Here is a 12,995-nt window from a genome sequence, read left to right as displayed (position 1 = left end):
GGTTAATCATCACCGCGCCGCTCTGCTGAGACCGAATTTTAGATTCAGTACATCTTAATCACTCGCCGGGCTGATGCAGCTCGGTGTAGTACACGGCCCAGCTGGCCTTCTTTGAGCTGCCTCAGCAACCTTTGCAATTATGACCAAGTCGTGCCCTCTAATTTTAAGATCCTGGACGGTTAAACAAATTCCACTGGACTAAATTAGGACACTTTAAAATGCAATGAGCTATGATCTTGAGCTGCTATTGTTACTAATAAGGCTGGAGTTTTTATCTTGCTGCTAATATCGCCACAGCAACACATCACTGATACACATCTAAGAATGCAGAGGCATTTATAACCACAGCCTTAGAGCAACCTGTTTAATCTGTTATCTGAGAACCATCCTGTCCCAGAGGAACGATGAGCTTCTACCTGCTCAAATTCTCCAACTTTGAGTTTAAATTCAATGTAAGCAAGTCAGGGAACATCAGGAAGAACATCACAGCAGATGGGTCTCCTGTGTCTTTGTGTACTAAAATGGAAAAAGTTCACTTTGCTCAAATGACAAACGCTCACCTGAGCTGCCCACAACTCACACAACAACCTGCGCCATCCCCTTATTTTCAAGAACCCGTGGCCTTTTGAGCCCCGGGTGTGAAAAGAGCACTTTGGTATCCGTGTGACCACCTGCACCTGACACAGCTGGGACTCATCACACAGACTTCTGCAGTGCTGGAGCCTGAGACAGTACCTCTAGATCCTCTTACAGTTTTGTCTTTATGGAACAAAAACATGTATCCAACAATAATCAGTGACCATCTGCGGTTCATTGCCACTGCAGTGCCACATGTAGAGTGAAAGTGGAAACAACAATATATGTGGTAAAAATGATAAATTAGGATTATTATAATGAATATTTTTGGTTTTGAGAGCACTTCCTGAACAGTCTCAGTGCTTGATTGCACTGATATGTACACCTGGACTGTAATTAGAACTGCACAGCTCCAGGTGTTCCTGTGGTCAGACATGCTCAGAAGAAGATGGAGCGTGCAGCTGTTCTCTCTGGTTGTCTGCTGTTGTGAATGGAGACACCAAGGGGGGGGGGGGGGGGGCTGACATGAATGTTTTGTTTTGAGGAAATCATCAGCGGAGAAAGAATTTTTTTTTTACCTGATCTTCATTTTCTCATGAGAGTTCATGTGTGAACACTAACAATCTGTCAGGAACACGGCTGCTGAGTTACAGCAGAATAATTTGGTGCACACAGAAACACGGGTTTGGATGTTTGATTAATAACTTCTGGAGTGAATGTCTATATTTGTGGTGTGAAACATCGCTTTTTAGAAACTGTATAAAACGCTTATACAGAAGGTGCAGGGGGCCACTAAGAATCACTCAGTCAATACTGTTAAAGAGGCAAAGATGCCACGATAAGAAACTACTGTGTTATTTTTGTGATGTGCTGAAAGTGGACAGAGGGAACAACAGATGAATAATTCAGCTTTATATTCTACAAAAGGCAGACGTACAGAAACTGAAGCGCACTCGACCATCGTGTGGATTCATTCTCGCACCACTGTTGGCAACTGGCCACTGAATCCACACCCCCCACACTCCTTCCTGGGCCTCACCTTCCAGTTCGACGTACACAAAAGTCACAAAAATACCAACAGGCTCAACTGTGGAAGTAACCTCAGTGTTTACTACATGTAATCAAAGCCCCAAGGCTGAAAACGGGAAAACTGTTCAGAAACTTGATCATTTAACTCTTTTACCTTTGCACGTTCTTTATACAGACATCGTACTTTTAAATGAGTCCAATCTGTGAGTAGTGAAGAATACTTGATTTTCTCTGAGACCTACAGTACTGTGGAAAAGTCTTGAGTCACAGGGAGGCATAAAATGGAATTCCTGCATCAACAAGGTGCTTCCCAAAAAGCTGCAAGAAGAAAACTTGGCATGATGTGGATAACGAGTCCTTAAAAAACTGAGGAAACTGGACAAATGGAGGACAAAAGAAGGAGTCGATTATTTCTTTGTGGTAATGATGCGTTGTGGCATTAAATCTTATACTGTTGGACAGTCTGTTTATTCCACCTTGAATGGAGTCACATTTGTAATGAAATGCATCTCATTCTGCTATCGACTTGTTCTGTGTTGTTTATTGGATTGAATGAAGTCTGAAGAAACGAGACATTATGGTAATTTATTCATGTAACAAACAGAGGCCTCAGCAGCATATGGAAGAACCACCGGGCCACAACAGCCTGGTACCTCCTCCTCATGATGGTCACCAGCTCGGTCACACACTGCTGTGTCTCAGATCAGCCAGTGCGGTCGTGTTAGTCACTCTGGCACAAACAGCACACTCAAGCTGATCCCACAAGTGTCCAATGGGGTTGAGGGTCAGGACTGCAGGCAGATGAACTCCATCCTCTCCACTCCCAAATTCTGGAGGTAGTCTCTGATAAACCCACTCTGCGGGGGTGAGCGTCTCCAATCATGGCAAGCCTGATTGTCAGCACCCGGGGTAACAGAAGCTCAACAGCAGAATAAGCCGGTTGGCGAGTTTTTCATGGGCGCAGCCCACAGACTTAACTCTGCTGCTCAGCCCACAAATGCACTTCCTCACAAATGTGGCTCCATTTACGGGGAAATAAACAGGCTTTCCAACAGTATCAGATTTATTGCCCAGAAGCATTATTACAACAAAGAAATAATCCACCAACACAGATTTCCTCACTTTGTGTGCTAAGCTGATCTACAGCAGATGAACAGTATTTGGAAGTCATGTCCTTAAGAAATAGGAACAAATCCAGCAAAGACCTGAAACAGGCTGTAAAGAAGTTGTGAAAATATATTCACAATTACTTTAAGATCACCTCCAGACTCGTCTCATTTTCTTATGTGAGCTCCTGAAACTTTTCTCCATGTGTTAATTAGATCTCTTAATTAGATGGTTCTGGGAATAGCGTGACAATCACATGCAGGTCCCCCAAAACACACCGAGCTTCTGCAGCTAGTCACGATAGCTCACCTCAAGTGAGCGCAACTGACTGGAAACTAATGCATCCATCAGAGTACCGCGAAACCATCGGACCATTTGCTTCAAGCTTAGAACCACAAGGACTGCTGTCATCCATCAACCATGCTTTATCCTCCTTATTAATGCCTGACAAGTATTCCCAGGCAGTGATGATTTTAAGGATGAACAGCACACGTGATGGATCTGCCACGTCACGTTTGTAAATGAGAACTGGTTCTCAAACATTTCACCTGGTAAAATGAAGATTAAATGACAGCATGTCAGAAATGTAGTTTCAGTACTGATGTTTTCAATAAACCTCAGTGCAGCGGGCTCTTTTCACTCCTGGATTACATCACGGATTCTCATCCTGCTGCCTCAGAAGCGTCTGGGCGATGATAAATTTCCCATTATCACATTTTTTAATCCTGGTGAGTAATACGTCCTCAAGTTAAGCGATGAATATTTACAGCCTATAGACGTCTTCTTATGTTTACTCATGTTTACTCCTAAAAATAATCATCATGTGCTTTTATGCATGTGGGTTTCCACTACCGGAGGCACTGCTTTGTTTCTCAGGGTCACAGGAGGGAAGGCGAGACACTATTTTACAAATCCAGAGAATAAAAGTAAACTCAGACATAAGATAATAAAAATGGCATTAATATTTCTAAATCCTTTTGGCGTTGCATTTACTATCAGGCTAACCTTGACTCGCACTGATTATTGCAATCATTATTTCTCCTTCTTCCTTCTTCAATCTGGCCTGAAAACTTTAGCAACTTTTTACTCTTGTAAAAAAAAAAAAACAGAGTATGTTTTTACATTTAGTAGCTTGAATTTCAAAGACATTAAATCCCTCTGTATGTTTAAATCTGGCATTTTTCACATTTCTAGATACAAAATGTATTCATTTTAATTTAGGGTATGCTAAACAAAATTAGCTATTAACTCCATTAACTCAGCAGAGACTGACCCGCTGGGTTTTTTTTGCACACTGTCACACTTGAGTGAGCTGGACAGAGGACCTTACCTCCCATGAGATGACCAGTTCGTGTCTGCGGCCATTTCCTCCACTAACGTTTGCTGGTGCCACTGACGGGACTGCGTGAAACACAAAGGTTAGCACCGGCCCAACACTACAAGCTCAACTTAATCATCATCGGAGAAAACATTGGAAACTAGCTCGTTTGGTGGCTGCGCCTTCACTGAAATATCCGTCAGTCAAAGTGAGAGCTATTGTGGGTTCTTTGCACTGGAACCTTTTTGTTGACATTTGGATCACGTACTGTAACTTTGGGACGGATTACTACAACTGTGTGTAGATACAGTAATTAGTCTGTTAATTATACTGAAGAGATGGGACAGATTAAATAAGCCACTTTGAAATGACCACTGACCTTTGTAATTATTGCATTTTGTAGACGGGAAATGAGCCGTTAGTGAAGCAGCACAGTGAATTCCCGCTCACCATAAACGCTGCGCTCTGCTGTGTCGCTGCCTCGGGGCTTTAAAAGCCCGGCTGCTTTTACAGAAACACTGGACTTGTTGAAATTCACATAAGCAGCTTACTTTCAACGTCCTCCCCAATTAAAATGGAGTACATAAACAGTGGGGATATAACATGGCTCTGAAGTGGCACATGGGGGCAACAGCTAAGCTCTCTAACAACAATAAGTTATCAGCTGGATTTTGGATCGACTGTAATAACCATAATTACACTCTTACAGCTGATGTCTGTCAAAATGTGTGTTACCTGCTTCCTTAGTTCTAACTCCTCTTGAAGGCGCGCTTGGATCTCCGGTCCCAATTGCATTGATGGCCACCACTCGAAACTCATACTCCACCCAGGGGTTGAGCTCCACAGCCATGGCCGACTCCATGTCTCCTGTCACTGGGTCTGGGTCTGGAGACGAGAGCATTTCCTGTGTGTTTGTTTATTCACAACAAGCATCGCATTGCAGCTACAGCATTTCAGTTTTCCTAATGTACAGTATATAACAGGTAAGCACCCTAAATGCCAGCTTAGAGCTGTAAAGGTGTTTGACAGTGTTCAGATACACATTGAATAAATCTGACACACACACACACACACACACACACACACACACACACAGAAGAGTTTTTTATGGTCTGATATTCAAAGGTTTTTACTTCAGTTGTGCAACTAAGCCGGTGTTTGATAAAAGCCTCTGAAACAGGAAGTGGCACAGACCTGGAAGAGCCACCTGCATGGTCAAGACTGACCACAAAGTCTGCATATGACAACATCCTGTGCATACTGTGTTAACATGTACTCCAGCTTTATCTTCCACAATCCTGTCACACTGTATGACAACATGAGACAAAGTCACAGTTTATGCCTGTGTGTTGAGATTTTGACCTCAGAGCGTTTGTTGCAGCTCAACGTGTGCACAGAGCCAATAAAACCAAACGTGCCACCGTCTCAGTTCTTATGGACTCCACAGCTTACTCGAGATCCTCCCAGATTCACTGTGGCTCGTTATACGTTCGCACCAGGCGGCAACGCTCCACAGTTTACTTAAATGTTGCTACAGGACATTTTGGTGCATGAAACAAAAAGCTCACTCTGGCTTCATCTAGAAGCAGAAAACACTACACAGGGAAGCCGATTTCAATCCATTTTCGCAGTTTCAGCAGAACAAAAGGATGTAATTAAATTACAGACTAAAAAAAAAAAAAAAGATTTTATGAATGTATTTAGAATAGAATTACACCGAGATAATGCAACTAATCTAGTTTCTTCGCCACTGCCATAATCACGCTTTGTCAATATTGATCCTGCAATAGCAAACAAACACTGACTGAAAGCAGATCCATGTCACAAGTGAACCAGAGGTCTCTAAAGCAGCGGCGCTCACACTCTTATCATTCGCAGCGGCTCACAATGAGACCACTCTGTCAGGCGGTCTGCTCTTCAAACAGCAGCTGATAACTGTGTTTGCACGGAGTGGGAGCTAAAAACCCAATCCCCTTCATGCTAATCTTAACAAGTTCAACACTGACAATATATCAGAGAGTCCTAATTGTACTTTATCAAATTAAATGTAGTTGAACAGACATGATGTGAGAGGAGGGTATACAAAGTATGATTTATATATCTGTGGGGATGAATCATTATCACACCTTAAACTCTGCTATAATTATCGCACGCCATATTAAGATGGATTACACACAATGCTTAGCGAGCCTTCATCCTCTAATGCTAAGTGATAGTAATTGATGGCTATTCCATCGAGTTACAGAACAGAAGAATTCATTTCTAAGCAGCCAAAGTGCATTTTTACTAAATGAACATAGATCAGTCTTATAATTCGAGCCCAAAAGGTTAATTTCCCACTTACTGCTGACATGACACCGACTAAAATTCACACCACTGACATTTGATATGAGCTCCAACTGCTTTCTGCTGAGCTCCTCAGAACAGCAGCTGGGTTCAACCAGACAATCACAGAAAACTGCATTTCATGCTCTCTGTGCGGCACTAAGACCAACAGGATGTCTCAACATCATCACAGACCATCAGAAACGGGCGCGTCAGCCGCCCCCCCCCCCCCCCCCCCCCCCCCCCCCCCCCCCCCCCCCCCCCCCCCCCCCCCCCCCCCCCCCCCCCCGGGTTGAGATGAACTTACTTTTTTATTTATGCTGCTCGTATTAGTAACGTATTTTACTTGGTCAGGGAGTATTTGTAATGTAATACGTGACTTAAATGCCAACCTTACGATACAGCATGGCGACCTGAAAAATTAGGTCAACGTGGAAATGTCACAAAATCGAGTCCACAGATTTCACAGATTTCAAATTTACTGAAGACAGAAACATGTTTACACCCAGATATAAATGCTTTGGTTTTAGACCTAAATTACAACTGCCTTTTTACATATCTCACCTATTTACATTTAAAATATGCATAATTAAGGGTGTGGCTTCTTGGACCGACCCTTAATTATGCAGGTGGGTGGAGTTTCTTCTTGTGCTTTGTTTAAATAATATACACACTGAGAATTTTAACTGTTTTTCACATAAAATTAACACCTCATTTAATGTTACACTGAGCTACAAAGCGCTAACGACTCACACGGGATAAACTAGAACTACAATATGACTTCATTTTCAAACAGTGAATAATATTTGTCTGCTGGCTTACATATAGAACCTTTCAGGCCTCTGAGAAGACGTTTACGTCGTAGTTTGGTCTACAGCAGCTGTATAAGATGAAGGATGAGTTGGTTTTGGGACGACATTCATAAATATAACAGTAAATTACCAAAGGACATTTTTTATTTGTTTCTCTTAAAAGCAGCAGCCTTGATCTACCTGGATTGATTCTCTGTGTCAGCACAGGACTTTGAGCAGGATAATGACCTTTGTATATCTCCTCACATTAACCTCTCAGATCTACAGGCTGCAATTTGCTCCTTATTGATTACCTGTTTTGACAGTTTGCCAGCCTAATGAAAATGGGCTTCGGGCCTGTATATTATAGGTGCTGATGGGGCTGTGGTTGTCCATGCCACGTGTCCATGACAAAGTGGCTGTGGTATCTGTGATCTCCTCCACTATCACCACTCCAGGGGGTCCGGGAGGACCTGGAGGAAGAAAAGGGAGACGTAGATTTAACAGGTTTGAAAGTGTGAAACAAAAACACTTCAGAAGTGTCCACACAAAGATTTAAATAAAAAAAAAAAATCAATCCTTGCTGCCTGAATCAGTTCTACGCTGCTTCATTGTGATGTCTTCATTATGGGCTGTTTCAGTTAGATACACTAATGGAAGCATTAGCAGGGAAATGCAGCTGCGGTGACAAAACCAGCTCTTTGTTGTAATCTTTACGCACACAGACAAGAACACAACATACTAAACTGAAGCAGGATGCAGGTTGACACAGATCCGCTGCCAAGGATTTCATGCTGATTAAGGGATACCAAAGCTTTCTTTTTGGGATTTTTGGAGGGAATTTGCAGCGTGACTGGGTGGTAGGCCTTCCTGTGTTTTAATACAGCTGAACATATGTTTACCCAAGTCTTCAGAGGTAAATGTATACTGCAACCAAAGCAAACATCTAAGGACTCTAGGGGGAACAGCTGTAAATGAAAAAGCTGGCAGGTGGCGTGCTCAGTGAAAATCAATCTACTGTGTCCCCCAAAAGTCCCCCTGAGAAGGCTCCACTGCAAGGGCCATTTTTACACTTTGGGATCTGAACAATTACTGTCATAGTCTACGTGGAATATTTTGGCAGTTGATGAGTTGATGCCTGTTAGCTATAGCATGTTAGCAGCTTAAGCCTCGGCGGGTGGGAGACAACTTACTGTTTATTTTATAAATGCTTTTTCTTATTGATAGTATTTCAATGTTTGTCTCTTACAAAAATAATTGTGGGCCATTAAGGATGCACAGACTTCCATAATAAAAAAATAACCAAAGTCTGCATGCAAATAACTGCATTAGCTCCAAATTAACATGACCAATAAACGCTGGCCGCTGCACTTGATAAATACGATCTTTTCTGCAGAGAGGCAGTTGAGTAGACAAATATGCACCAATAATGATGTCCGGGGGATGTGTTAGTGCGTCCCTGCTGTTTTAACCTTCTCTGTTATTAATTGATGCATTTCTTGTGTTTTTTCAGCTGCACTGAAAACATATTAAACTGTGGCTCCTACCTAAGGATGCATATTAGATCAGATATTTTACATACACCACTAATCACAATCACAATAATTCACTTCCAGGGACCTGAGTTGCACATCCTGCCTCCCTTTTTCATCCCAGGTTACCTGTCTGATTGTTCAAAACAGATCTGCTAATGAACGCAGAAACAGTCACGGCTTCTGTCTCAAACAGGTCGTCTTAGTTTCCCTCCAAGGACAAACTTTGAACTAAGTCCCTCCTGATTGGCTGATCCTCAAAAACAGAAGGTTGGTGGGACTGCTGTGTGCCTGAGATGACCATATTAATGCTCATGCTCAGTGACATCATCAGACCTAAGAGTAGAATTTGTTTTAGCTAAAGCTTAAAGGATGGCTTACTTCATTATTTAAAACTCTTTATTATTTACTATTTAATGTGAGCATCAGCCAATGTAACAGTTATAATAATAATATATGAGAGAAAAAGAAATGCGTAATACGCTCGCTTTGATCCCTAAACTTGTTTTTCTGCTGCAGACGATTACCAGCCAAAGATAAACCTGACACAGATTTGCTTGGATAGATGCTCTTTATAAATACTCCTGCCATCTCACATGAAAACTCCTCCGGCAATGAGGCTTAAATAGTGTCACTCATAAAATGATGATTAGCCTGACAATGTGTTAATGTGTCATTACAACAGTCAAAAAAAAAAGAGAGCCCAGAATCAGTGTTGTACAATTTTCAGCAACAATCAAAAATAACCAAAGCAGTTGATCACGAGACATTTCAGTCAATCTCTTCAGCAGCACATAGCGAACCTGTTCATGCAGATACAGCAGCTGCTGAGCACACTCACCATGACAATATCAAATTAGTGGAAATGATCAAAAAGGGGCAATAATGTGGAAGTAGTCCTGGCACAATTGTCCCCACCAGGAGCAAATCTCTAATGATCATTGTAATTAAGCAACTTCCCAGATGAGCCGCACTTGTAACAAAGTGGGCTAATTTAATAGATTCCAAGAAATTGTTAACATTATTTCAGAGAATTACTAACAGCTTTAAAACACTGGCTCACAAAATTTCACGTCTGTCTCGTGCCCACACGTGCCCAGATGTTCACAGAGACCGTTTTTCATTGTGTCGTCATTCCCGTTCACCTAAAAAAATAAAAATAAATAACCCGGCGTCTCAGTGACTCGGACAAAATCCTCCAAGAGTGTGTGATAGTTTAATTCTGTTCTGCAGCTGTGGATTAGTTCAAGGGAAGCCGTAAGTCACCACCAATAAAGCGCGTCCAAGACGTCACAGTGTACTGGCAGATAACACGCTTACCTCGCACAAGAAGTTCTGCCTCTGCAAATACAGTGTCAGCACTGGTCTGGGCTCTGCACCCGTACTTCCCAGCATGCTTCAACAAAATGTTCCTAATCATCAGATCCACTGTTGAGGACTGCTGCAATTGGGAAAGGAAAGCATTAAAAAGTTAGGTATTAGGCAAGCCTAAATGTGCTTGACACAAAAAGTGTGATTCCTTTACATCTTGTAGAGGCTCATGTGGCTTGAAAAATTCCTGTTTAATTCAGGTGCTTGCTTGGTGCTACGTTCTTCAGCTCCCCGTATTTTCTCTCTGCTGAAATGAGAAACGCCTAAGGCAAGACTGGGAATAATTCAAAGTCTACAGGCAGCTGTTTAGCAGGAAACCTGATTAAAATTACAAACCATGCATCAGCCGGGCTTCTGTTGTGGCTGTAAAGGATTGTCACTGCAAATACTTCCTCCCTAGAGGACGGGCTGTAGTAGAGGACGTATCAGGGCAGATGTGATTTTAACATAGAGGAACAGTGACATAAACAGGACTCCCTGCTAGCAGCCCGCTGATTTGTTTTTAACTTGAACAATTTATGCTTGGTCACAATTACGGTGACCAATTATGGTCTTGTAGACAGGAAAAATGCAGCTTTGAAAAAAAACACAAGACGTTGCAACTTGAGGCAGAAAATTATATTATTGATCTATTGATCAGCAATTGATCTGCTAGTACTAAACAAACAACTGAGGGAAGGCAAAGGTTAAAGGTGATTTTGTGCACGTTCTGCTTTTGCTGGGAGAACGTTCCAGAGAATCACTGATCCCGTGGTCAATGTTAGAGGACTAAGGATTCAGGAATTCTGGGAATAGCTACCATGTACTGGTTGTGACCAGAATCTCAGACTTTGCCATAACTGAGCCATAGTTTGATAGAAAAGCTGACAGCAGTTTTACTTCTAAATCACCGGTGACCCTCATAAACTCTCAAAGCCGGTTTGAGTCGGTATCTGTCCTCTCGCCCATTTTCATAAATCACAGGTGCAAAGCCAAACAAAACAAGCGTCTTCGAGATACACAGTGGCTTGATTTATCGCCAGGCTTCGATGACACCAGGTTGCCTGACCTTTAGCACAGCTGATTCTTTTTCAGCCGTAACAAATGTTTGGTTTAAAAATGCAACACTGAAAACTATTTTAAATTAAACAGGTGGATCCACGGGCTCAATGGAAAAAAATAAAATCCATTAAATGAAAAAATTCAAACAAAAGGAAAAAAAAGCCATCTGTTTACACCCAGCATATGGATAATTATACAGATAATTATATGGCTACAAAAGAAGACAGAGATAAACTGTTAGCTAGGATCATAACAAATATGCTAAAAATGACTGTTAATAATATTATTGCTCTTACTCTGGCTCTTACTGTTTGGATGTATTCAAAGTGGCCGCCGTCGTATTGAAAGTTGATCGGTTTCTGGTTGAAGAACCACTGGAAAGCCACATCCAGCGACGTGTCATGTGTCGCCTTGCAGCTCAGCACCACGCTCTCCCCGACGGTCACCTCCACTCTGCTCGGGCTAAGCACCACACGCATGGCCTCTGAAAGCACAAAGCTGCTGCACTGTCACCTCAGGCTAACGGAAGGCAGTGCGTGTAACTGTGACATCAGAGCCAGAGCCATCACCTGGGCAGAAACACTCACCTTTGTCTGATAAATATCCTGGTTAGCTCTGTTCTAAACTGTGTACAGTGCAGCAATGAGGCACACTGTTACACTGCTAGTGTGTGTCCTTGTAATATGATTCGTGAATGTGAGAGGCCTTCTTCACGGCTGAGCGAGCACAATAAATTCCCCGGCACCCGAGCAAAAGAGGTGGGGGGGAAAGATGACATTGGGGACTGTTTACTGGTGGCCGACTTGTGCTAATTTGGCAGAAAATAAAGGCCTTCGGGGCATCACTTACCTTTTACCCACAGTATGGCAGTCATCTCTGCCGAGCCCAACTGATTCTCTGCCCGGCACACATAGTTCCCCTCATCCGCTCGGCTGGAGTTAACAATTTTCAGAGTGTTGTTCCGTAACAGCATAATCCTGTAAGAAAGGACACAAAAATCAATACTGGTATGAGAAGCAAATTCACATTTAAACAACAAGTTCAGGCGTGAGGTTATATGTTCTCTGGATGTTCGGGTTACAAGAACAGTAATACTCACTATGGGTAAGAGCATCAAAGATATGCAGCCCCCCGAGATATGCTTGAAATACTTCAACATTCTCACTGTGTGTGTGTGTGTGTGTGTGTGTGTGTGTAAAACTGTGTGCATCAGATAAAAACTGTTAATAACATTTCTTCTTATTTATTATTTCATTTGAGTTAAAAACAGGTTTAAAACTATTAAAAAACAAATGGACACGCGATTTGTGGGTTGATTAAAAAAATAAGGTTAAAATGGTTTAAACATATGAGATTTTATTTTGAAAGGGCAAACTGGCAGGATCATCCTTCACTGCAAACGGCAGCGACTCAGGACTAGCACAGGATTAACAACTCATGACAACACGGAACAACAAAAGACTTTACTGGTATTAAGAAGTCTGTTCAGCCTTTAGCTGAATTATTTTGAGTTTTGTACATTTTTATACTAATACTGAATGATCATATGTGGTCATATGGCATAAATATAAATGGTATTACTGCAGATGTGAATTACGTTGTTGGTTAAACAGAACAATCACTGAAGCTACTGAGTCCTAACATGGAAACTTAATAAAAGTAGAAACTGAAGAACTAAAATAGATTTACTGAAACGCTGAGTTAACTCAAAGGATCAAATGAACAAACCTGAAGTGAACAAACAACTTAACTAACTTTAAGTTAGTCTCTGGAGCTTGAAAAAGGGCGAGTGGACTCCTTTTTGTTTCTTGAAACCACTGATTGTAATGACCCACGCGTCCTTTCACACCTTGGTGCACGTGATTATGAATATGAACAATAGTGGGTCAAAATCACCTCCAAGGA

The 12,995-nt window shown here is 42.0% G+C and overlaps 1 protein-coding gene across 1 annotated transcript in view; it reads right to left on the bottom strand.

Moving 5' to 3' along the window:
* Positions 1 to 12,995, bottom strand: part of cntn5 (contactin 5) — a 121,469-nt gene that overhangs the window by 5,066 nt on the left and 103,408 nt on the right. The window contains exons 13-18 of the mRNA XM_030743985.1: positions 11,940 to 12,067; positions 11,387 to 11,574; positions 9,999 to 10,119; positions 7,461 to 7,619; positions 4,766 to 4,915; positions 4,043 to 4,113 (exon numbers count right to left, since the gene is read on the bottom strand). Coding sequence (XP_030599845.1) covers positions 4,043 to 4,113; positions 4,766 to 4,915; positions 7,461 to 7,619; positions 9,999 to 10,119; positions 11,387 to 11,574; positions 11,940 to 12,067 — 817 coding nt within the window. The remainder of the gene's footprint in view (positions 1 to 4,042; positions 4,114 to 4,765; positions 4,916 to 7,460; positions 7,620 to 9,998; positions 10,120 to 11,386; positions 11,575 to 11,939; positions 12,068 to 12,995) is intronic.

The sequence above is a fragment of the Archocentrus centrarchus genome, chromosome 13 (genome assembly GCF_007364275.1).
Source record: "Archocentrus centrarchus isolate MPI-CPG fArcCen1 chromosome 13, fArcCen1, whole genome shotgun sequence".
Taxonomy (NCBI): Eukaryota; Metazoa; Chordata; class Actinopteri; order Cichliformes; family Cichlidae; genus Archocentrus; species Archocentrus centrarchus.
Note: the sequence above shows the minus strand (reverse complement) of the source record. Positions and strands in the feature narration are given on the sequence as shown.